Genomic DNA, 24702 nt, shown 5'->3' with positions numbered 1-24702 from the left:
GTTTACACTTTCATCTAAAACTTTGAATAATCCCCACCTGATTGATCATCGTTTTCTGTCGCGCCTTCCTTCGCCTCATCTCCAGCCTCCTCCACAGGTTGGTTGTCTGATTTTTCTTCTTCTGACACTTCAAGGAGTGTGCTCTCGGTTGGGACAGCTAGGGTTATCTGAGCTGAGGGTATGTTGATGCCCTGCTCATCAACATGACTAGGGATGTCAGCCCGGAGGTCCAGACCAGATTCATCTTGCTCTTCCTTGTCTCCTGGTGCAGTGTCGGCTAAGACATTCACATCCATTGCCTATTCGGTAGGAAGAATTATCATTCAAGAATAAAGTGGTAATGATTACCAGATAGTTGAAAACATACAAGGTGCTTGTTATGCAATATGCTGAAGTGACTTTAAAAGATTCTTATTAATAATAATAATAATCATTACGGTAAATGTTTTTGTATAGTGCATAACACATAGGCATACTTGCGTGTCTCTAGGTTTTAAACAATTGCTATAAGAAGGCTGCACACAACAGGCTATTCATGATAATTGAGATTCATTTTTGGGAGAAATAAAAGAAGGGTTGATATATAAAATATACTCTTTTGTACTGAAATGTAAATATATGGAATAATGGATGCTACAATACATTTCATACCAGTAGTACCAGATATTGGTAAACACAGATTACCATCATAGCCCATCATCTTTACATCTAAAATGATTTGAATAGACATACAATGTAAACCTCAATAAAATGTAATCATCTCAAAACAAAATTGATCACACTTAACTTGATATGACATTCATACCTGTGAAGCTCTAAGGTTTTGTGCTTTTTCAATTGAAGTGATTGTCTCAGCTATCTGCTCCAGGAGTGCATCAGTGGAAGAAAAATCCCCCTTGGTGTTCTCCTCCCCTGGGGTTTCTTCTCCATCATCCTTCACCAGCTCCTTACATTCTGCTAGGACCTTCTCTTCTGGTCTGATGTCTACTTCAACAGATCCTTGAATAGTAGCATTGGCTTCAGGTGGTGATACGACGGCAACATCTGGTCCCTGGACGGCTATATCTAGTGAAGTAGCAATCCCTAGAAATATTGATAGAAATAAACAATGTTTACGATTACTGTTATAACTTATGTAACTGTGTGCAGTAAAGAGTTGATGATCATTTTCATTTGTACACATTAAATGATCAAAATCATACATGAAGTTTGGAGATTGCTATTCCGCGGATCCATTTCCACATTTCTTTTGTGCCCCATACAAAATGGATCAGAGACTACCTTGTCATAAAAACTTCAGAGAATTAAACTAGAGCTGTTCATGATGGGGGTAATGCAGTTATTTTAGTTAACTTCCTGGTTCCACAGGCATCTGATAGTGGATTAACGTTCTGTTTTCTTATTGAGAAAAAAACATTCATGTAAATCCATTCCTAGTATTCCCTAAAGACTGGAAATCTCAATCATTTGATACAAAAAAATCCCTCTCATCTGAATATCCTTTTGGCTTCCTATATAACAATAAAATTAATAACTGTTCCAAACTATTCACCTTCTCCAGCATCATTTTTCTTCTTAAAAATGTAATTTAAATTCCCCCCAGTGTGCTATCAGTCATCCAAATGACTGAAACAAATCACACTATGACAAGAAAGTTTTACCCTCTCGAATTACATTTCCACTTTGCCAACAAGAGGAAAAATCCTCTGGAATTTGAACCAAGTCCATGTAAAAGTTGTATCAATCCTAATTTTTGCCACAAATCACACTCTGCATGTGATCAGATTACAAAATGTAGAAACACAATAAATTATTGATTGAAATTCATTCCATAAATAATCTTTTCCCTCAGTTCGGTCAAACATTTCACTCCACTAGTAATTTGAACTAATGCCAATTCTTCAGCATGCAGAGAAGCTGAATCCATGTAAGCTTCTTAGGGAAAGGGAATAAAAGTGCATTCTAAATATTTCTAGGGCGGGAATGTAACGCCCCATTTCATTTGAAACCATAGAGGAATCAGGATAACCACAACTAACTTCTTTATTTAAGGACAAGTTTCTCTTTGGCTCACTCTTACAATCCCCAATGATTTCAAGCCAGATCAGATTTATGAATTCCTTCTGAAATGCTGAAATGTGGAAAGTCAAAACTATTGCTGACAACACAATGTAATCCTAACACCATTCTATCCTTGTTTGGGTTACAGAGAGCATTTCTGTGGGAAATATTTCTGATTTCATTTCATTCTCTGAGGCAATCATACCTGGTATTCTATTTGAGGTTCAACCCTACTTTGAAGTCTATTGGGAGAAATCAATCTTGCCCGAGAGCTTATTTCTAAATTTTGAAATATGTGTCTTGGTGATTTCTTTTATACTGGCATGATAAAAGTGCTTTCATCCCTATAATAAGTTGGCCTCTTTCTCCAAAGAAAAATTGGAATATTAAGAAGAGGGAATAAATGTAGTTATACAACACAAATCTGTCAGAGGAACCCAATAATGAAGATAGTATTTTCCTTGTTCCTTTCAAGTCATAGAACTTATACTCATATAGGTTTAAAATGTATATTTCTTATGAATTATCTTGTAATGCTTTATCTCAACCAACAGAGAGAAATATATGTACCTATGAATGGAGCATATTGAGGACAGTAATATATCAAACATTCCACATTCTGGTAAAAGGATAACAACAATATACCAGATTTTCAAAACATGGCAGAACTCTGGGGAACAAAACAAATGTTCAAAGGGAACAGATGTTTGATGAAAAAATAACTGAAGGCAATATTTAGTGACAGGCCCTTTCTCTTATTTGAGGAATTTGGAATTTTATTTACATGTAGCATGATGGGAGCAGAAATGATGATACCTATTGCCGGAAATGCAGCTTGTTTCTGTAAAGCTACACTACGAGAAGAAAATGATGAATAAGCACAATTGTTCTCTTAAATCCTCTATGTTGTAGACACTATATTTTGCTTTTCGCGGGGGGGGGGGGGGGGGGGGGGGGGGGGATCACACACCTATTAGCTAGTATTGTATGAAAGGAGTTTAAAGGGAAAGTCCACCCTGAAATTAAGTTAGTTTTAATAGGAGTAGAAAAATGAGAGAAACAAGTCAGTGAAAGTTTGAGTAAATTCCGATTAAAAATAAGGAAGTTAGGATTTTTGAAGTTGTGATCAATCAAACACAAATTGGCAACTCTATGACGTATCATGCGAGCTCAACTTCCATTTGCTCAGTACTAAAAAATTCTAAAATTTTCATTTTCCCTCAAGAAAAATTTCAACCATACATGCACCCTAAATATAATAATTGCAAATATGTTTCTATACTCCCCCTGCAAGGAACAAATATATATTCCGTCATCAATAACGAAGAAAACATGATTTTATGGAATATTATGCACAAAGCAAATGAAGGAGAGCTCGTATAATAAGTCACAGAGTTGCCAATTTGTATTTGATTGATCACAACTTCAATAATTCATAACTTTCTTATTTTCATTCAGAATTTGCTCAAACTTTCACTCCCCTGATTTTCTTATTATTCTGCCTCTATCGAAACAAACTTATTTTGGGGGTGGACTTTCCCTTTAAATACAAGTTTTTTTTTTAATGTCTAATTGTCTATTAGGCTATCATGTGCAACATACTGATGTACTGAGGCTGGATATTTTTTTTCTTCATTAAAGTTCATCAGAGTATAAAAAGCAAGAGTGTGAAATTGAACTTTGAAAGGATGACTGCACTGCATTCAACCATGTAAATGTTTCTTCACTTGATAACAGTGTAAATCTCATCAGTATTCAAAACGTGTAACATAACATACTGTCCAATATGGAATAATGCTAATTTCTTACACAATTGGGAAATAAAATTGAAATTTTAAGGAAATATAAAAACAAGCCATACATGTATTTCTATAAAATGTTGCAAAAGCAGGTATCATATACATGTACATGTACTTTCCCACCCCAAAACACTAGACTAAATTAGTCTACATATATCACTTGTAAAACTGTTTAGTTGTGACTGATTCTCTCACCACTTTAATGAATTGTGGAAATAAAACACAAGGTCCTGGATAAGATAAAGAGGTATGCCAATGAACTCTAATATTAAACCACAATGAAAACCAGACCATTTCAGGTATTTAAAAATGAGTGAGAAAATATTATTTGATTTATGACAAAATTAGAAACTAAACAAGGTAGCAATTTCAATTTTATCGCTGTGGAAAGGTAAAATTTGCAAAAATGCATGATGGGAGTGGCATAAAAACAGAACTATGTTCATAAAATTTAAGATTTATGCTATCCATCAAGTCAGGCATGCTTATACACCACACCCATAAAAACTGCCGAATATGTTATATTTTGTATGGGTAACCTTTTTCATTAAAACACTGGAATAACTACTAAATTGTGCAAATATCTGTAGTATTCTTGCAGCTTCCTTCAAATCTTCACATAGTGATTTAAAAATATGCATACAGGTTGGTATAATTGTCATAACATTTTAGGGCAAGATATTTCTTCTTCAATAAATACACTGGCAAATGATCAATTATAGGATTGTGGGATTAAACAAGAACAATAACAAAAATGATGAGATCTTGGACTGTCATGCCTGGGCTATTCATTGACTATTTTGCTGAGAACATTGAATTTTGTTTCCTTCAAATGTATTTTTCTCTGCTCAATCTAATTAGAGATTGTTATTTATATGTATGTCTGATTAATGTAACCCCCCCCCCCCCCATGTACATGTAGGTACAGGAAGTACAATCCTATTGTATTGATGTGGGTAGGACAATAATCAATGGTATTCTTCATTAGTATTATCTGGTGATAGAAAGCTACTAATTGAGGGTGGATTTCAATTACTTGAGTTTAGAGTACACTGAGCCAGAAGGGATATTGATCCAAACACTATCAGGGTTATTTTGGGTGTCCTGTGAAATCTCAGTGTGTTAGCTTTGTTTTCAAGTTTTGTCATTTGAATATAGTGCAAATGTGAAAGTGAAAGACTAATTCTTGGTTTGTATGATTGCAAAAATCTATATTGAAACACAGCCAATAAGTACAGTGCACATTAGGGACTACTAAAGGCCTATTGAGTTCTTGCATTGTACACCTCAAAATGCTTTGCAGTTTGCATTCAATATTTCAATGTATCTCAAGCTTACATATTACTGATTTTCTGTTCAACCCATAATTGTCCATAGCCTTTCAAAGTACAGATGCCTCTGGTGATTTGCCTGTCAGAGTCATGGTTGAGAACTCATCTGTGAAATGGGAATTCACAGGCATCACTTTCAATGACAATGTGCCAAAATGCCTGCCAATACCATCCAGAAAAAAACAAATCTTAAGTACAAAACCTAACACAGTTTCTCTTCCCAACAAAGAAAATAAGGAGAAAAAGAGGAAAGTTATCTCGACTTTGAATGGCCTCACCTATCAAGAATGTCTATCCATGATGAACAATCAATGATAGAGGTAAAACAAAGAGTCCTCATGAAGTCTGTTTTATGTATGTCAAGCATTCCTACAAAGAAATGTCTTCAACTATGATGGATGATGAAACATTACATGGATATTAAAGTTCTCAAATCCAATTGCAATATGTTAAACAAATAGGTTTCCGCAGCCCTTTGCCACAGGCAGCTCTCGATCCGGGAATCATGAGCAGATATTGGCGTGCTGATCATAGACTACAAGATTGTAAAGTGTAATATGATTAAAAAGTATACATACTAAAATATTGGCAACCATTGTAGCTTCAAGGCTAGGTACAGTGAATGTGCAATTCTTTACTTGAAAAAGGGCAGTTCCTTGTTGTTTTGTTTGTGATACAAAGCACATATTTGACAAAATTTCAGATGATCATGCAACCAAAGCCTGAAAGTTTGTAAAGTTTTAATAGACCATGCGTTGCCCGGGCAAGGACATCTTATTTTCATGAATGAGAATTTATGGTGGAGCAAAGGTAAATGTTGTTTTCCTATCGCCCTTGGAGTTTTGATGGAGATGAACCTTTCACTCCATAAATTTCAGAGTTTATCCTACCTCCCAGGGGTATTTGGAGCTCCTGAACTGAAAAAAAAGATAAAAGGCCTGTTTTCATCAGCTTGAGATTGCCAAATAGCCTGCTATTTCTGATTTGGGAAATAATCCTGAAGTTACAAATTGCGGCTTCATCAGCTCAAGACTTGACCTCGAAACTTAAACTAGAGCTAAAGAAATTAGCTGGAGATATTTGGCTCAGCGTTCGCGCATAGTGCGAGTCTTCGGGCGGGTGAAGACAAACAGGACAAATAGCAGGATATTTTGCAAACTACACAACCTGTAGCCCAAGATATCTTAGGATGATTATCTCGACCAAATATCCCGCTAATTGCAACTCCGGACTAATGAGGATGCAAATTAACTGGATAATTTGCGATCGGGATAGTTCAAATAGCGGGATATTTGGCAATCTCGAGCTGATGAGGACAGGCCTAAAATGCTGGTACCAAGATGGGAGCATATACAATTTATGGGTAGTAACCTGTTTGAGAACACGTTAGATGAATAACATTTTGGTAAATTTTAACCTATCACATGTTAGTGCAAGAGGAGGTGAAAAGGCTGAATCTGGAAACATTTCATCACATACCACTTTGCATCTTGACACCCTTTCCATAAAATCTTCCGTGGTTGTATTTCATGATTTCGAATGTATAGACATCGTACTCCTAGTACTTTTCGACCTTTGTAGCTTTGAAGTATTTTCATTGTCTGAAGTATTTTCATTGTCTAAACCTGCATTCATTATCATAAGTTATAAGAAAATCATTTCCTGTCCCCAGGGCAAACCTCATCACAACCTATGACTATTCACGTCAATAGACGTCAAAGAGAAAAATGTGCGAATGTTGAAGCAATGACACCACTGGGGCATACAAATTTTAAAAATGAAAAAATAAATGTCAGACTTTGACTATGGGTTAGATTCACACGACAGTCCATCAACTTTAAGTTTAGGTCGTGGTTTTAAACTTCCAAGTTATCTCATAGTAAGGGACAATGTAAACGCACTTGTGGATCCTAACAAATCTTTAGGTTTACTTAAAGTTACAAACCATGGTTGATCTTAAGGTTAGCTTAATAACTATGAGCAGGGGATGGCGAGAGATGGCTTCCTATCTTTAGGTTTTGTGCCATGCAGAAGCGATTTACTTAGAGGGTAGCTAGCTGGTAGTTAAAATGAATGCTTTTTGGCTTGCAGTTAATTTTTTTGAATAATCATTGTTTCAGTCCCTCATGAACCCTCAATGTTAGTGGATCATTGTTTACAAATTTGAAGTTTTGCAAACTTAAAGTTTAAAAGTTCGAAGGCGGTGCTATGTAAACATAGCTTTTAAGTGTATCTACTTGCTGGATGAACATTTAAATGACTAACTCTGCCATGTCTATTTAAAGATGCAAGTTTCAACAAAGTCCATACAAACTTTTAAGGAGTGTGAGACTGAGAGTGTATGTTTTGGATAGTAGAGGGCTCGTGGAGAGAGAAGGAAAAAAAAAGTTTCAAGAAAGTTGTATCATCTGTCACTGACTTATCACAACTTTATCATAATACCTCTAAACTATGACAGGGAAAAAAAAACTTTCCCACCCATCTGGATCATGATGAGAATGTGTATCACTTTGAAAGAAAAGTATTTTGATTTAGGGCTCAATTCTTACAGGTTGCCCTGGAAACTAGAGTTAAGGTCAGGGATAAAAAGCTGCCCTGTGGTGATGTGCTGAATGAAAGTCCAGCTAACCAACATCCATATCTGCATGGACATCAGGAACTTCAAAGGAATAATTTTGGGGGGAATTCTCAAGTAGTAAGAAATGCCACAGCAGCAGAAGTTCACTTTCAATTGGATTATAACTCTTGGTTTTGCCAAAAAGGAAACAATTTGTTTTGATAAATCACAAACAGTTTATCTTCCGTTATTTCCAATCATTTAAGTTACCTGATTGTGTTTCTACTTCCTGCTGGTCTGGTTCCTCTTTGGTTGATTTTGCTTCCACTTCCGCTTCTCCCGACTTCTCTTTCTCTTCTACCGGAGTCTGAAAAAGGAAGAAGACATTGATAATTATGATCTTCAGGAAATTATGTGAAACCATGTTTACAATGTTGAATGCTGTGACATGAATAATAGTCAACTATGGTTTCATGGAATTGGTTCTTTCAGTTCTATTTCCTTTGTTGTAATTGAACTTGGAATAGTCTTCTCATCCCGATGCTAATTTTGACAACAACAAAACAGATTTATACTTGTGGTTGTTATTCATATCATAGTGCAACATTTAGCTCTAATTTCTTCCAGATATGATTTCAGAATCTTTTGGAGTAAATCTTTCCAGGATCATTAAACTTTCTTACTGTGCTCCACCCTTCTTTTGGTAAAAACACATGCCTGTCTTCATGAATTTGGTATGGTTCAAATTCCTCCCAGAACCCCTGAATAAAACTTTAAGACATAAATTACATCCCCACTCTGGTGGTCGCTTGACCACAATAAAAAAAGAAAAGAAAGAAGTTACAAGTTAACATTAAAACTGACATACCTTTGTTTGATTGTTCCTATGGGAAAGATGATATTTGTCCAATTGAACTTTCCCATGTTTTTCTTTTAGGAATGGGAGGAGGGGAGTTGAAATGATACCACTGGGATTACATATATCACTTTTTTCTTCTAAGATCTCAAAGTTGTTTTCTTCCACTCATGTGTTTTTGCTACGTCACATGTACAGTGTACATGTAGTATAAACTTCATCTAATTGTTTCCAAAATGAACTTTCCACTGCCTTAAAATTTTTGGAGTAAGTGTATTTACTGTAACTTATAGTGGATTCATTAAGACAAAAATAATACTCATCCAAGAGAAACACAAAATGAAAAATACTTGAGATGCTACTAAAGGAATTAATTTGTCTTGAAAAGCTTTGAAATATTGCAAATTATTACTTGGTCATTATAAATAAAATGTGTCTTCAAACTCTTACTTCTTCCTCCTTCTCCCCTTTCCTCTCGGGTGATCTTGCATCCTTCCTCTTCTTCCAGCCAAACCTCTTTGGTGACAGGGCGCGGTCGGAGTCTGAAGATTGATCAGAGGATTTCTCTCCAGACTTCCCCTTTTTTCCTCCAAAGTGAGGAAAATGGACATTGAGAATTCCTTTCCTCTTCTTTTTCTTCTTCTGCTTGCCCTCCTCTACTTCCCCTTCATCCTCCTCCTCTCCTTCTTCCCCTGATGAGGTTGACCCCTTTTTCTCCTCTCCTATTTCCTCGTCACCCTCCTTAGGGGTCGACTCCCCCGGACTAGAAATGGACTGCTCTACTTGATCTACTATGGGCTCTTCTGGTTTGGACTCTTCTACCGCCTGTGGAGGGGTATTTTGGTCAGCTGCCAATTGATCTGTTGGCTCGCAGGTGGGTTGAGCATCTGCACTCGAGGGTGCACTGGAGGCTTCCTCTGGTTGAGTTGGCAAGGAGCTTTGGTCCGATGAAATTTCAGGTTGGTTTTCAGGTTCTGTATTCAAAACAAAACAAAACAAAAATGTGGGGTATTATTACAATAGTTATGGTTAACATCAAGATCAGGTTCAGGTTCATGGGCAGAGGTAAAGTTATAACATATATTTTGGCACAACCCTGAATCCCTATCTTTGTCCTAGTGCTAAAAGGAGTTCAGTTACTGTAGTGTACTAGTGTTGCATTAACTTTCAAAGCATTTCCAATCTACCTAGCAACTTATTCCACTAAAATGTTCTAAAAAAGAAAAACTTTCTGTACTTGGCAACTCAAAATGAGAGAAACTGGGAGGTTTCAAAACAAATCAGTAGAGAAGAGAGATAGAGTTCAGAGAAATTAAAAAGAGAAAGAGAAAGAGAAAGATAGAGCACAAGTTTGTCCGATTGATTCTCAGATGGATGCCTTGACCTTGACTGCTCTTGGGGTCATTTTGTTCCTTGAAGAAGAATGTGAGGACACCTGGCTTGTCACCTGTTTGCCCAACAGGAGAAATATTATTTTTAGGAGGGTCTTGCAGTAGGGATATGAAAGGGGTGTGAACTTTGCACCCAATCGTCACCGTCTTTGATGATGGGTGGTGCCTCCCTCCATGTGATGCTATGATCAATGACTCACTCAGAAACTGTGTACATGTATGGCAGTTAGCTTATATACCTGACTGCATGCGGGCCCCCGTTGCTTAAAACTTACCATCAATGGTAACTTTGCCATCACTGGTAACTACCATGGTAACAGGGCTCAACAGCCAATCAAAATCAGGGTTTCCATGGTAGTTACCATTGATGGCAAAGTCACCATCTATGGTAAGTTTTGTGCACCTGGGCCCTGAAGTAAGAAATGGCAACTTCTCACCCCGCCCCAAATAGTCATTACATTCATACTCTTATCTAATAGTTGTTACAAAAGCAAGCAATGTTCATGAATATCAAAGTATCAAAGGGTAGGCCTATGCATGTTGAGAGAGTGTAAAAGAGAGGGAGAGAGAGAGAAAGAGAGAGAGAGAGAAAAGAGAGAGATAGGGAGAGAGAAAGAGAAAGAGAGAGAGAGAGAGAGAGAGAGAGAGAGAGAGAGAGAGAAAGGTGGGGGGGGGGGGGAGATGAATGAGAAAGAAAAGAGGGGCAGATTGAATTGATTTTTAATGATGATGATGATAGCGAAGATGCTCTGCTTACATTAATCATCAACTGACCTTGGCAAAATCTTGATAGATATGAAATTCCATCTACAGAAGAGCAATTTCATGGCCTATTGGCAGCCTGGAAACACTAAAGAGTGAAAAACTGTCCTTCCTGATATAGATTTTCTTTAAAAACTGGGAAGGACTAGCAATATTGCTAGCTTGCATTCATAATCAGAATTAGACAAAAATATTAACAACCAAAGGCCAAATCAAAGAGTCCTTTTCATGTTGGCCATGATCAAATATACAGTAATTAAATTACATGGTCATTTTTGTCAAATCATTAAAATGACACTGTAGAGAGTTAATAATTTGGTAAAGGCAAGTCAAACCACTGATAAGATGAAAAATGGAAACTGATATGAACATGTGACTTTTACATCATATTCATATTGCACATAATTTGTTAGTAACTTTATTTGCTATTTTAAATTGAGAGAGTAGCTCTGATTCTTCCTATCTTGAAAGAAGACATGAACCATACATACAGATTTCAACACCAATTTCAACAGCATTTTATAAGCATGAGAGTGTATCATAAACAACAAATAAGGAAAAAAGAAGAGAAAAAAAACAAGAACATATTTCAAACAAACAGTACATTATCATCACAAAATCAACAGATGACACAGTCTACATTATAGAGAAATAAACTTTTTAAATCTCCCAGTAAAAAAAAGTGCTTGCTATAACATGTACATGTATTATGTCCCTGTTATGATGAAGAACACGTATGTGATCTTCAAAAGAACACATCTGATATGACTCAAGTCAAGTTTAGAGTTCATCGACCAGTGCTAAGCTGCTATTTCCATGAAACATCTGAGGTTTCTGTGGTCTCAAATCCCTACACATACTGTACATGAATATATACATGACGCTTCACTTGTTGATCTGTACACGCAAAGCAACCCACCTCCCCCCCCCCCCCCCAAAGAAAAAAAAGAAAAAAAAAAAAAAAAAAAAGAGGAAAAATAGAGAAAGCTGACAAAATGTAAAAAGAAAAAGATGTTTTTACTTTTAAGAAATACTTTAAATATACTTGTAGTTTCCTTTCAATGATGAAGAATGATAACATTTTCTTAAAGCGAGAATGTCATATAATCAGAAAGTTTCTGAAACGATTTTTTGCCAGGATTTAAAATTTGATTTGGGAAACTTGTGCGAAACGATGTCTAGAACGGCTCTTGGTCTGGGTGGGAGCATCTAAAAACAATAAACAAATCTGTGGGAAACTGGCCTTCCATGGATCTCCGATTGGCTATAGCAACTTGGATGTAGGTCAGTTAGCTACCCCCCAACCCTATATCTCGCTGCTTCGGCAGAGCGGCATCTCAGCGGCCCAATATATCTGGGCAGGGCAGGGAAGGGCAGGGATGGAATTTAAGAAGTCCCAGATGATTTATGGGATATCTTACAAACTTTTTTCTTTATGTCCAACTGTCAAATATACAATATCATACAGAGATAGTGAGATGCTCACAGCAATGGTATTTGGGTTTAATAGAAATATGTAGAAGAAGATGGTCAGAGCAGCTGTTGCATATATACATGTACATGTAGTTATCATTTTCTATATATATATATATATGTGCTGCAAAGTAGATTTGAGCTATGTTGTGTGATTAAACATGGTGCAATCTTTCCAAATAACTGAGAAAAAAGAAAAGAAAAAAAAATCAAATCCAAATTTGAAAATTTTTACTTTGAAAGCTGTAAATAAGCCTAAGATAAAACAACAGAGTCAGATGGATAGGAAACTATGCAAGATTCAAAAGATTGTTCAATGTTGATCTTACTTTTTTAAAAACTTTTAATTTATTCCAATAAGAAACTTCTTTACAACAATAGTTCAGACCCTCAAACTTGAATGATGTACAGTACATGTCAGCAACACCAGAAAGGTCACAAGGCCCATTTTATATTTCTTTATATCATTAACTTTCTATTCGTTATGACCGATAGGTCTGTTTATTTCCCTTTATCATGATGCCCCAATTAATATGAATATGACATTTTGCAGGATTTCACTTCAGATCCACAATCTGTACAATACATACAAAACATCAAATAACAAAAGCAAAGGGAAACAAATAGGCTTTAAAATCATAACAAATAATGATGGTAAGCGCTTTATAAGTAACATTATTATTATTATTATTATAGAGGAATATATGTATTTAATAAAGTTAAGAAACTTTTCATTTCCTTACTTTTTCTAAAGTAGAGTGACGTCATACACAGTCATGATGTTACTAGTCGTATCAAATATCTACAACTTTGTAAACAAACATATAGTGTGTTTAATCCTCTACTCTCCTCCTAGACAGTTCTGCCATCTGACACTCAAAGGAAATCCACTACTTCATGCTTTAAGATAATCAATTCATCATCAAGGTCATTCATTTAGCAATTTTGTTTTGTCATGCAATACGGCTCCCCCTTAAATTCTAGAACTAGTAATTAAACTGTTCCTTCCCCTCTACACAAGTAATCTGAGCTGAACTTCCTCCCTCTCTTATTTCATATACAAATCAGTATTGACGAAAGATGCATGTATTTCTGGTGCTAAATAGGGAGGCTTGATGGCTCAGGCAAGTATAATTGACAACTTGCTTGCTTAAAATCTAAACTGAGCTAGTAAGCATAATCATTGCCTCTTTTATAAATGTGTAGAACTCTTGATACTAATTTTCAAACAAAACAATCTACTTTAGTTGAAATCAAAGAGCATCAGCATCTGACTAGATTCTTCAGCAATAAAACATGTAACTTTTCGAGTCTATAGATCTGGATGTCAAAGTTTGATGCCCCAAATCTAAACATTCAAAAGCGAATATAAAATCCTTATGAAATATATATTTAATTCTTTACATTGTGTTTTGTATTATACCCTAACGTTTCCAGATTCTATCATTCAAAAATAATTCTCTACAAGTTTTCTATGTGTCAATTGTGTATGTAACAGCCAATCATTGAAACTGTAAAACAAAATTGCGAACCTTCAGAAAAGGGAAGCATTCATTTTGTATTTTTGTAAACAAAGAGTAATTAAAGGTCAGCACACTTTTTCCCCACAGGCAAATACATGGTTTCAGAAATGGTAAAATAGAATTTGACCACTTCACAGTGGATTTCAATTTTAGGAGAAAGTAATCCCTTCTCCAAATACATATCATAAATAAATTCTTTTTACAAGTATATTGGACATTGAAAAGGCTCACTGTTGAAAGCAATCTCTTGTCAGAAATTCTACGTTGATTTCAATCATCGAAACCATAGGTGATTCAGCTCTTTTCATTTCAGAACAGAAAGGACTGAAAGTATCTGAAACTTTTCCTGATCCAGGAGTCATAGAACGATTTCGAGCTCGGACTCACTTCACAGACACACACTTAATTACATTTCGCTCTGGAGCACTGATTGAATTTGACAGGGTTAGTTGTTGTAACAAGTGGAATTCCAACTTTGTGTAAGGTCAGCGGGGTCGCCCGCCACTTACAGGGTTTTGTAATTTGACGGGACAAAAGAGGCGCGAGGATGGAATCACATGGGTGGAGATGGACTTTGCGAGGAGCAAATTGGAAGATTGGGTGGGTCCTAGCTCCCATGGTGAAGAAGTTCATGTTCCCATCCTGGAATCTTGGCTCTGACTTAGATTTGCAATCGTCATGCTGCATCAAAACTGCAGAAAAACTTTTGTTTTGAAATCCAATGCTTTATTACTGTACATCAATAAAGCAATGGGTCAGAAATTTAGATACATGTATATTCATGAAGGCAACCTTTCTTGAGAAAATTGGCCATATTACTATAATTTCAATTAATTTTATTTCATTAAAGCTCACGTCCCTTTTCTTTTATTTACATTATCTAGATTGTATCATATTCTCTATTCTAGTTCAAGACAAGGAAAAAGACTTTTGATCAAGATACCTGTACATTGGATGATAGCAAAAAAACTCAGTGAAAGCTAGCCAGCCTTTGTCAACATTATATTGTCAACAACAACTAAAAAACAACGGCAAAGTGTAAAAAACAAATCTAAAGTTATGCAAATCTTTCTTTAAATGTTGAAGTTACTTTCATCGATGAATTTCAAATATAATGGAAGGGAGTAAAAAGTCTGACAAATAACTTGTTTCAGACTTGTTGACCCCTCCCCCCCCCCCCCATAAATATAATAAACATTATCGTCTGCCTATTTGAAACTTAACTAAGTTTTGTAAGGGGGGGGGGGGGGGGAATGCTCAATTCTACCATCCTAAGACTTCTTTGAACTTATTCCCATTTCCACCTGTCCACTGGATCCTTTTCCCTGGTCGGATTTCCAAGATCAATTTGGTAAATAACCAAAATATGGTAAACCAATCAGTTTGGCACATCAATGAGTTTAGCCCTGTTATGATTAGGTGCTAATTGGTATGAGTATCATCACCATGGAAACAGCCAAGCTGCTGTGCCAACATCAATTGTTGGATTCAAGCTGTGAGAGAGAAAGAATGCAAGTCTAGATGTGATAGTGGACCTGCTGATTTGTTGAAGTTTGTTTTGAAACTCAACACTTTGATTGTCTGAATGGATTAGGAGTCTGTAGAACAAAATCATTTCAGTTGCCATACCCCCACGCATACATGGTGCATTATAGAGTAAATTTAAAACATCAGAACTGAAAGTATCTTCCATTTCAAGACATTGAATTTGAGACTTCAGACAAGAGATTCTAGGTCTGAGTGGCACTCAATATTAAATTCTGTTTCTCATTTTAAAGGTACTTTTAAAGCTTAATGCTGACCATACTGAAAATTAAAAAGAAAATTTAAGAAAAAAAAGGAAAATCTTATCTCATATGATGTTCGAGGTTATTAGCATTATTAGCATACTAATTTTATGTGTCAATGGACTTTGTAAATGCACTGAAAACAATACGCAATTTGATCTTAACATTCAAAGTTTTTGAGTCATGCAGCTACATGTACTTCTTCTACAATCTCAAACTGACATTGAGGAAATTTAAACCTTCATGCATTTTAGTTACCCCCTAAATACTTAGTTACAGGCAATGTTTGTCTTGGTAAGGAGCAAATTTGTGCAACACTTGTTATGTTTGTGAGTAGTCAATGGGCCTGGTTTAGAAGCAGGAATGAAATCAACAAGTTAGTAAAGTGAATTATCAAGTTCTCTGTTGAGTGATTTCAAGGCCTCGTTCCTGAAATATGCATGGTATGTCACCTAACTGATTACAAGGGCCAATGTCAATTGCTTAATAACTCTGGCACACAAACAAAGAACTTTTCAAAGTCACAGCAAATGGAGCATACAAATTGCTGAGATTACTCTATAAAGTATTAAAAGGAGCATACATGTACCTTTGATAAATGTTATGGAAGCATCTAGGCTAGGCTATCACTTGAGTGAATAGTACAGATCATAGATGGATGACTTTAAATCAAAACTGCTCTTGAGCCAAGGACATTTTTTGTACACAATATGTCATTATCAAAAAATGTGAAGTCTGAAATAGTCAATTATCATAATCATTCTAATGTAAAAGAATATTACAAATGTATTGCATGATCATCATTATCCTTGCTTTATATAAAAACTTGATAGTATCATACGGAAGCATTGGAAATGCCATGAACCAAAGTGACCCTCTGTTGTTAAGCACTGGAGACAAACACATAGCATTGGCAATGTAGATCTGCATACCCCTCCCCCAAAGCAAACTGATTTGAGAGTTGATTGTTTCTATTTAAATGAGACATTTGTTGTCATTTCCATGTGGCTTTATTTTATCAACACGCAGACTTCCTCCCTCGATGATAGGGATAGAGTAGACTGCCATCAGATTAGGGAAGGATATACATGAATAATCCTAACGTCATACTATCACTTTACTTGTGGAGGATATCCACTGTGCCAATGATTGCCAAAGCTTGTCATTTGGGAACGAGCCTTGAAGGGCAGCTCACAATTCATCCAATGGATCACCAGTGGTCTCAACATCAAGGATGTTTGATCCTCATTTCAGATTATCCCTTACTAACGCTCATAAATAATATTTAAAAAAGTATATTAGATAAAAAATGACATTCATTTCATGATTGTGATTTAGAACTCATCAACTTTAATCAAGAGTCTACAATCTAATCTTTCAACAAATATAGTACTTAAATGTACACTGTAAAGTTGTGAGTGTGCAAACCTCCTGAATTTTAGAATGAAACCCATCAAATATTTTCCATCCCCTCATCTCACTTGGAGAATTAGTATGGCACAATTACTTAAATTATAGATGAACAAAGGCAATGCTTTTCCCCATTCCAAAGTAACTTTAAAGAAATGTTGTATTCTCATAAATAAGATCTATTTTAGCTTACCAGTAGTAAAACAGTGTGTTGACTATTGAGAGTAAAAAAAACATAATAAATGAAATTTAATGAAAAAAAATAACGCACTAAAATTGAAATATTCAGTCGCAATAAAGGAAATATTTTGAAAGAGGGGACAACAGGTTGCACTTCACACTCAGAGTAGCCATGAAACTGCACTATCCGCACCGAACGAAGCAATTTTTATATGCACCACAAAGAATGGAGTAGGTTCCCATGACCTAGAATCTTACAAGTCCTCATCTTACATGGGGAAGGTCAAACCCGAGGTCGCTTTGTAAAAACCCAAATCCCCCAAAAGTCAAAGCCAATAGTTGGCAGAGCCTACACGCTCATTTGCACTTGCGAGGCCAGCACGCTCTACAAGTTTAATAGAACAAATAGAAATAATACGAATGAATGATTTGGCCGCAACATTTTCTTGTCATAGATCACAATTTTAATATGCAAGAGCTTTAAATAGCAGAGCAGTGTTTCAACTTCAACAAGTTTGTTGAAGATGGTTAATTTTGGCTGCCTTGCTATTATTCATAACCAAGAAAAGAGCACAGGCAAGGTCTATTAAAAGAGTTTTAATAAGTAAATTAAACTTTATAATGTGCAATATTTTAGTGCATTTACATGTACAATAACCATGGGTTTGTGGTCCATATGAAATGTATAATTTGTGAAAAGCCTAATCATGCTCAGTTGTGGCTAATTATTCATGATCATACACACTATCATTTCAAATGTGTGTATGTTAAGTCTTGGGAGTGCACTTGTTTGTTGTGAGCACAAATGTAGCTACATGTAATTGTTCAATTTCATTGTAACACTATAGATCCAACTTTAATACAAGCTAAAATACACGTGTTTGTAGGAGTTTCAGGTTCATATAGAATATGGCAATAAGTGAACCCTTCTGCACTTGACATTGTTAGGGTTTGCCTTCACACTCAAAGAAGGGGAAACGATGGGGATAAGTAGAGGTGAAAAGGGGAACGCTAGGAGAGGGGTGGATTTATATAATCCCAACCACATGCTACATAAGTGAAACTTTTTTAAGCTGGAAAGGGAAATATGGAGGTATTTTTAGATGAGGTACAAAGAAAAAGGGAAGGGATAAAGTTGGGAAGAAATGTGAACTAAAAGAACCAATTAGGGGATGAGCAATTGACTGAGGGTTATGGTGTGACAAGCAAGGAATCAAGATAAGTGATGCTGGAAAAGAAGGATGGGGAGAGAGAGTGGGAATGAGTGAAAGAGAGTGAAAGTGAAAGAGAGAGAGAGAGAGAGAGAGAGAGAGAGAGAGAGAGAGAGAGAGAGAAAGAAAGAGAGAAGGAATGAAGGAAAGAAAAGGAAAGAAAGGTCAACACATGAGGATGTCCACTGGTCATGAAACAAGAAGGATAATGAAACAGGGTCAGTTTACATTTTAACTATAGTGTTCTGGCAGAGAAATGCAAAGAAAACCTTGTAACTGGCATTGTGCCTGAGTTTTGTGTATGAGAAATCCATACATCTGGAATGTTCCTTGCTTGTACCAAATGTAGGAAAAGATTGAAGAAAATGGGGCACTTTCTATGCACAGTGTCAAAGATTGTCAAAGTTGTTGTCAGAACCTGTTTGCCATTTTTCTCCTGTTCGGGCTTTCTGACAAAACGAACCTGGAGGGCTAGTAATAGGTTTGTGTTGGTTGACCTCGAGTGACCCTTTTTACAGATTTCTACCACTAAGCAAACATCAAAAGACCTCTTGTTCTGAATGGAGCACAGAAAAAGGAATAAACCCCCATGAATTACTATGCTTAGCGAAACCCCAAAGGAAGCAAATGCCGAACTTGATTAAAAACAACTGGTCACTGGGAACCCAGCTCAGCATCATCATCTGACTTTACAAGTTACAAATTTACAATCCACACCAAGACACAGAAAAAAGTAGTAGTGAAGTGCTACGTAACAGATGAAATTTAAGATGTTTTTCTTAATAATTAAATAAAAAGAATTTAGGTTACTTTCACTAGAAATTGGATCATGAAGTTGGACAGTAGGCCGATCCATTTATGACTTCTTTTAAGTTTTAAATGAATACTACATAGACAATATTTAATGGAATAATTTTGTTATGTTTGTTTTCAAGTATAAAATACAGGTAAATACCTGAACATTGAGAAAACTGTTACATACAGGCCTACATGTACTGTACTGAATCTAAATGATCAATCAATCACCACCCAATGATACTAATTACTAAATACACGTTTGGGAAGTTCGACCTACATGTGTATGTTCACACCTATGCTTTGAAAGTTTGATGCGCAGAGAATTATGTTTTACACAACTTGCAAAGTCTGCTATCTACAGTGTATGATCATTACATTTAAATCCCAAGGGATCAATCAACCCCCTTTCCACCAATCCACAGGTAATCCGCACTATCATCAGCAGTACCATAATCCCTGCCTAAATACAAATACTTGTTCAAAATGTACCTTTCAGCGATAGAAATACAAGGTTTATTCATGTAAACATATCAATACATTCTAATCCTCATAAAAAGCTATGCTACCACCGAAAAAATAGCATAAGGGCTAAGGAAACCCTGTAAAACAAGCATCCTTCACATATTTTCCAAGGAATATCCAAACAGGAGCATGAAACCATGATGAAACTCTACACAATAATACCAGTCCATGTAGTAGTGGGTCTGGGGTTAGAGTGCTTTCGACCACCCAAAAAAGGTATGAAATGCATCCATTAGGCCCAGATTATGGGAGGCCAAGATACAGGGAAATACGGGAGATAGCAGGGAGTAGAGCTGGCTACTACGTAGTTTGTGGTCATTTTTCAGGGACATCAACATAACTAGATTACATGGGCGTGGCGCAGCTAGTCCCATGGTTCTGTTTTGTGCCAACAGAAAGAATGTGGATGATGGTATTTCTAAGGAAAGTGAAATGAAATATTGCACATTTTATACTATTCAAGATCAAAGCAAATATATCATTTCCCAGAGACCCATACCACTGACAGCAACCATTGATTTGGTCTCAAAGTGTTGTTCATTATGATGCCATTCTGATGGACATCTTTACAATACATGTATTTTCAAAAGTTGAAAGTGTTATCACATGCAGAACAGCAAAACGTAGCGTACATGTGCAGAACAAAACAAAAAATTAGCAAACACTCATGTTTGTATGGGTTTGTCCAGTAGTGTACATGTAAATGGTATATAATGTTTTTTGTTTTTTTGTTAACTTGTTTGAACACTGGTTTTTCAACTTGGATGTTCTGCAATGTAAATTAGACTATCGACAAGTAAAAATCAACAATTGAGCACCAACAATTAAAAAAAACATACATACCCATATGTTTGAAGTCAACTAAATTATGACAGAATGGATGTTCTCAATTCACAGTTAGTTTAAAGTACTTGTAGAATTTATTGCACCCTTGGCATATTATTTGGGTTACTGTCTAGTGCATGAGATTGTTTGGTAAAAATGATAAACAATCTGGAGGAATCGTTATGTGCGACTCCCACCATAGATCCAAATGTCATCAAAGAGGGATGCAGTGCATTCTGAATATTTTCTCATATATACCTTACTGTGACCTGTTTTAGCTAGGATTTCTTACTATCACGGAGACATCGATCACGAACCTTTGAAAGAGCTAACAACCAAATTTCAAATCATGCCAAATATTGGAATCCATGACAATTGCTAAACAAATTGGGCAAGGACAAATGTGCATAGAATGTACAGTACAAGTTGGAAAAGTTGAAAAATATACAAAAACAAACAAATACAATTTTTTGTTTGTTTTTTGTAATGAATCAATCATGATCATCATACATGTACATCAATAGAGGGATGCCTACATGTGTACATGTAGCCAATAGTTTAATAAAACTAAGGAAGAAAGTATAATATAAAATCATAAATTAATGCTTTTGAAATTAAAATTGATTATGAAATTATGAAGGCTCCCATGATTTGAAAAAAAAAATGTAATTCAGCACAACTGAGTAGAGCTATGAAATGTAAATGAACAATGGAAAGCCTGCTATGGGAAATGTAATGCCTACTCTGTATACTTAGTATAGTGAAATCAATTTATGTAGCAGACTGGTCTAGTTAATGGATCCGTTAATGAACACTGTACTTTAAAATTGATTTAACAGATTACATTGATTATCATGCCGTCTCAAATTGTCTACTACATGTACAGTACATATGAATATGCAGTGCTAACTTGGATAAATTTGATTTCTGTTTCTTTCTTCTTTTTTGTTTTTAAATCTTCATATTAAATGAGTTCCTTCAAAAATAAGTTCCCATTCCTAGAGAAAGATTGATCGCAAGTGCCAAAAATGTAGAAATATTATTTCCTTCACATGGCAGAATGCTTCAAAGAAATACAGGAAAATGAACCAATATTCCATACTAACTGGAATTCAGCAATATATATTTCTGGGGAAAAAAGGGCTCCTTAAAAACCAAAGACGCCCAGGCACTTGCATGTAACTGGGCATTAAAGGGTGGGCAACAAACTTTGCACCAATCAAAGGCCTCAGTGATCTAAAGAACAAAAAGAGTGCACTGGAGTGGAACCTAGCTGAGCCATTCAGGTCCTACTATACTGTACAGGTGTATATGCTGCAGCCTACTGTATACACAGAGGCAGGACTTCACATACAATGTTCATGTATGACTGCAGACTGAAAATCATTAAAAGAATGTTGAATAGCATGACATCTGAACAATTATAAGCAAATACTGATCTACATCTCAAAATAAAATATGACAAGAATATTAACATCTGCCGTCAAGACTGGCCAGTGTTCCTGCAAAATCTACATTCTGCTTTATAACTTCTTTTTACCCAATCGTTCTATTAAACTTATGCAATATCTTAGAGAGTTGCCATTTATTCCCAACTTTTCTCAACCCTCAGTCAAGACTATTGAATAATAATGCATTGTACAGTAAGCCTAGCCTGTATACTACACCAACAGTCCAACACGATGTAAGTGTTAGAAGCTTCAATTATCGACAACACCCTGTGATGAAATGAACCTCAACCAGGAAATTGAAACATCTTAACTCCAATGTTATTCATTTCTCCTCTGGATGAGCCTCAAGTTTTATGAGAGCTTCTTCACTGTACCTTGCCTACATTGCAATCACCACTTCCTGGCAACTACTCTGTGTACACTGTGTAAACTGCACCTTCTATGAGGTCAATGACATTGTGTAAATTTGAGTCAATCTTTGGCAAACTCCCTGTTTACCCACTCACAGATAACAAAAGGGAGACTGCTGCATCTAGGCATTTGGAGGTGTTTAGTTATTTATGTGTTTGAAAGCCTGATGGTCAAATAAAAACCAAACCTGCCCCTAACCTTAATATGACCAGAGGTCAATTCATATACTGTATGTAATGCAATGTGCAGGGCCAAGGTCACAGGTACAACAAAATTTGCTACCTCACTGGAATATGACCCTAAAATTGAACTAGTCATTCTTAGTCCATTTTGATTTTCAATTCTTTGTATTACTGGCAAACTTGAGAAATCTGATAACTTTAAGTTAATAGTTATCAAAACAGGTCTGAATTTAGACTTAAATATGTATTAAATGCATGCATGAATTTTGTTGTGATAGCATATTACTGCAAGGTCAAGTTGAGCTACAAACAAATCTGGAAAGCCTCAGATCTGTAAAATATAAAACTTATCTTATATCATTCAGAGCTTTTATAAACAAACAAAAAAAAAGGGGGGGGGGAGTATCCATCTCTCTTTTTGATAAAGATTGTGCTACCAGCGAATCTGGAATGGCTATCAAGGAATGTTCAGACAAGCAAGATTCTGATAAAGAGAAACCTACTTTGGTCTTTTGGAGAGTTATATTTCCCCCCTTTTCAAGCACCTAGACACACACCCAATAATATAAATATCAGGGGCAGGACACTAGATACCCTGACCCTGTAGTCCTGTACTACTACTACTAGCTGTCGGCTGTAAAAAGTGTACATGTTGTAATGTAGTCTAGATGAGTAGATCAAGAAAAGACCTTTCTTGTCTACGTTCCATGCCTTATGAGTTTTGACAAGCTTCTGTATTAGTGCGCTCCCCCTTCTCCCCCCCCCCCCCCCCCAAAAGGGGAAAACAAGGTAAAACTAGAGTCTAGATCAATAGATCTAAATTCTAGACCTGAGTCATTAATTACCTTTGGCAGGTGCCTCTTGCTCTTGAGCAGGTGTCTCATCCACGTCCATCTTCTTGATCTGTTCATTCTCCTTTGGCTCCACTTTGTTGCCAAGGACTGGTTCTGGACTGGACGTTTCCACTGCATCTGAAGGACTACCTTCCTGAATATTTTCTCCTTCTTCCTTTGAATTTGAAGATACTTGACCATCACCACCGGAAGCCATCTCTTCTTGGTCTTCAAACTGAATGTCCAGTCCTGTATCATTCAAAGAAACAGCTCCATCGAGTTGATCTGCTCTATCACTTGCATTACTTTCTGTGTATTCGCTGGGAGTAGCATTATCTTGATCCCCTTCATCATTGGTTGTGAGATTTTGTTTTTTCTTGTTTTTCTTATCTTTCTTCTTTTTCTTTTTCTCGGGTGATCCATCGAGTTCGCTACCCGTACTCGTCGCACTCACATCACTACCAAATGACAAACGACTGCTAAACTTTGGCATGTGAATGTGCAATCCACCTGAGAGAAATCCTTTCTTTTTCTTAGCTGATTTGCCTGAATCAATGCTATCTGTTTCACCATCATGACCATCGACTTGTGCCTGCAAAGTGGGCGATTCAGTGGGGATCTTAGAGTTGTCATTCTGAGGCGATTCTGCGGCCGCAGGAGAATCACTGCCACCCGCTGATGAACGGGAAATATCACCCGACTCATCGGCTGCTCCTTCCCCGTTCACAACACTGACTTCTGCATTCATTTTCGGGTCCATTTTCGGGTCCATTGAGTTTACCGTTTCTCCATTCAAATAAAGAGATCCACTAACACTTTCTTCTCCGCTAAGGTTATTATGTTGTCCCTCTCCAAATGTGTGGTTTTGCTGCTTCTTTTGCTCCAACTGCATATCAACCTCTCCTAAGACGGCATTAAATTTGAGTCCATCCGCCACTTTCCCAGCGGGCTCCGCCGTGTCTCCCAGCTCATCCCCATCAATCTTAATGTTGGAGTTCACCTCATACTTTGAAGTAATCGAGTTTGACTCTACAATAGTCGACATTTTTCACTCTAGTCTCTAGATTAATACGATTTCCATGAATATCCTGCAAAAGATCACAAAGTTGAGACTAGACTAGGGTCTACATGATAATCACAATCTCGATGATGACAGTTCAATTGTCGGTGTCTAACCACTGATGATGCGTTGACTCTTCAGCTCGAGATAATTCGGCAAGAGCAAAACTATTTGTCTATTGATATGACAATGGACAGTCCTCAAAAGAGTCCTCAAAAGTCAGACATGCCCAAAATTGGTCCAATTCAAGCTGCAGGAAAATGGAAAATAACGAGTACA

The 24702-nt window shown here is 36.4% G+C and overlaps 1 protein-coding gene across 1 annotated transcript in view; it reads right to left on the bottom strand.

The window, feature by feature from the left end:
- LOC575148 (claspin) overlaps positions 1 to 24702 on the bottom strand; it is a 26554-nt gene extending 1852 nt beyond the window's left edge. The window contains exons 1-5 of the mRNA XM_011673256.2: positions 23376 to 24702; positions 9055 to 9578; positions 8019 to 8115; positions 806 to 1083; positions 38 to 299 (exon numbers count right to left, since the gene is read on the bottom strand). Coding sequence (XP_011671558.2) covers positions 38 to 299; positions 806 to 1083; positions 8019 to 8115; positions 9055 to 9578; positions 23376 to 24408 — 2194 coding nt within the window. The 5' untranslated portion in view covers positions 24409 to 24702. The remainder of the gene's footprint in view (positions 1 to 37; positions 300 to 805; positions 1084 to 8018; positions 8116 to 9054; positions 9579 to 23375) is intronic.

This window comes from Strongylocentrotus purpuratus, unplaced genomic scaffold (genome assembly GCF_000002235.5).
Source record: "Strongylocentrotus purpuratus isolate Spur 01 unplaced genomic scaffold, Spur_5.0 spur5_scaffold_15, whole genome shotgun sequence".
Classification (NCBI taxonomy): Eukaryota; Metazoa; Echinodermata; class Echinoidea; order Camarodonta; family Strongylocentrotidae; genus Strongylocentrotus; species Strongylocentrotus purpuratus.
Note: the sequence above shows the minus strand (reverse complement) of the source record. Positions and strands in the feature narration are given on the sequence as shown.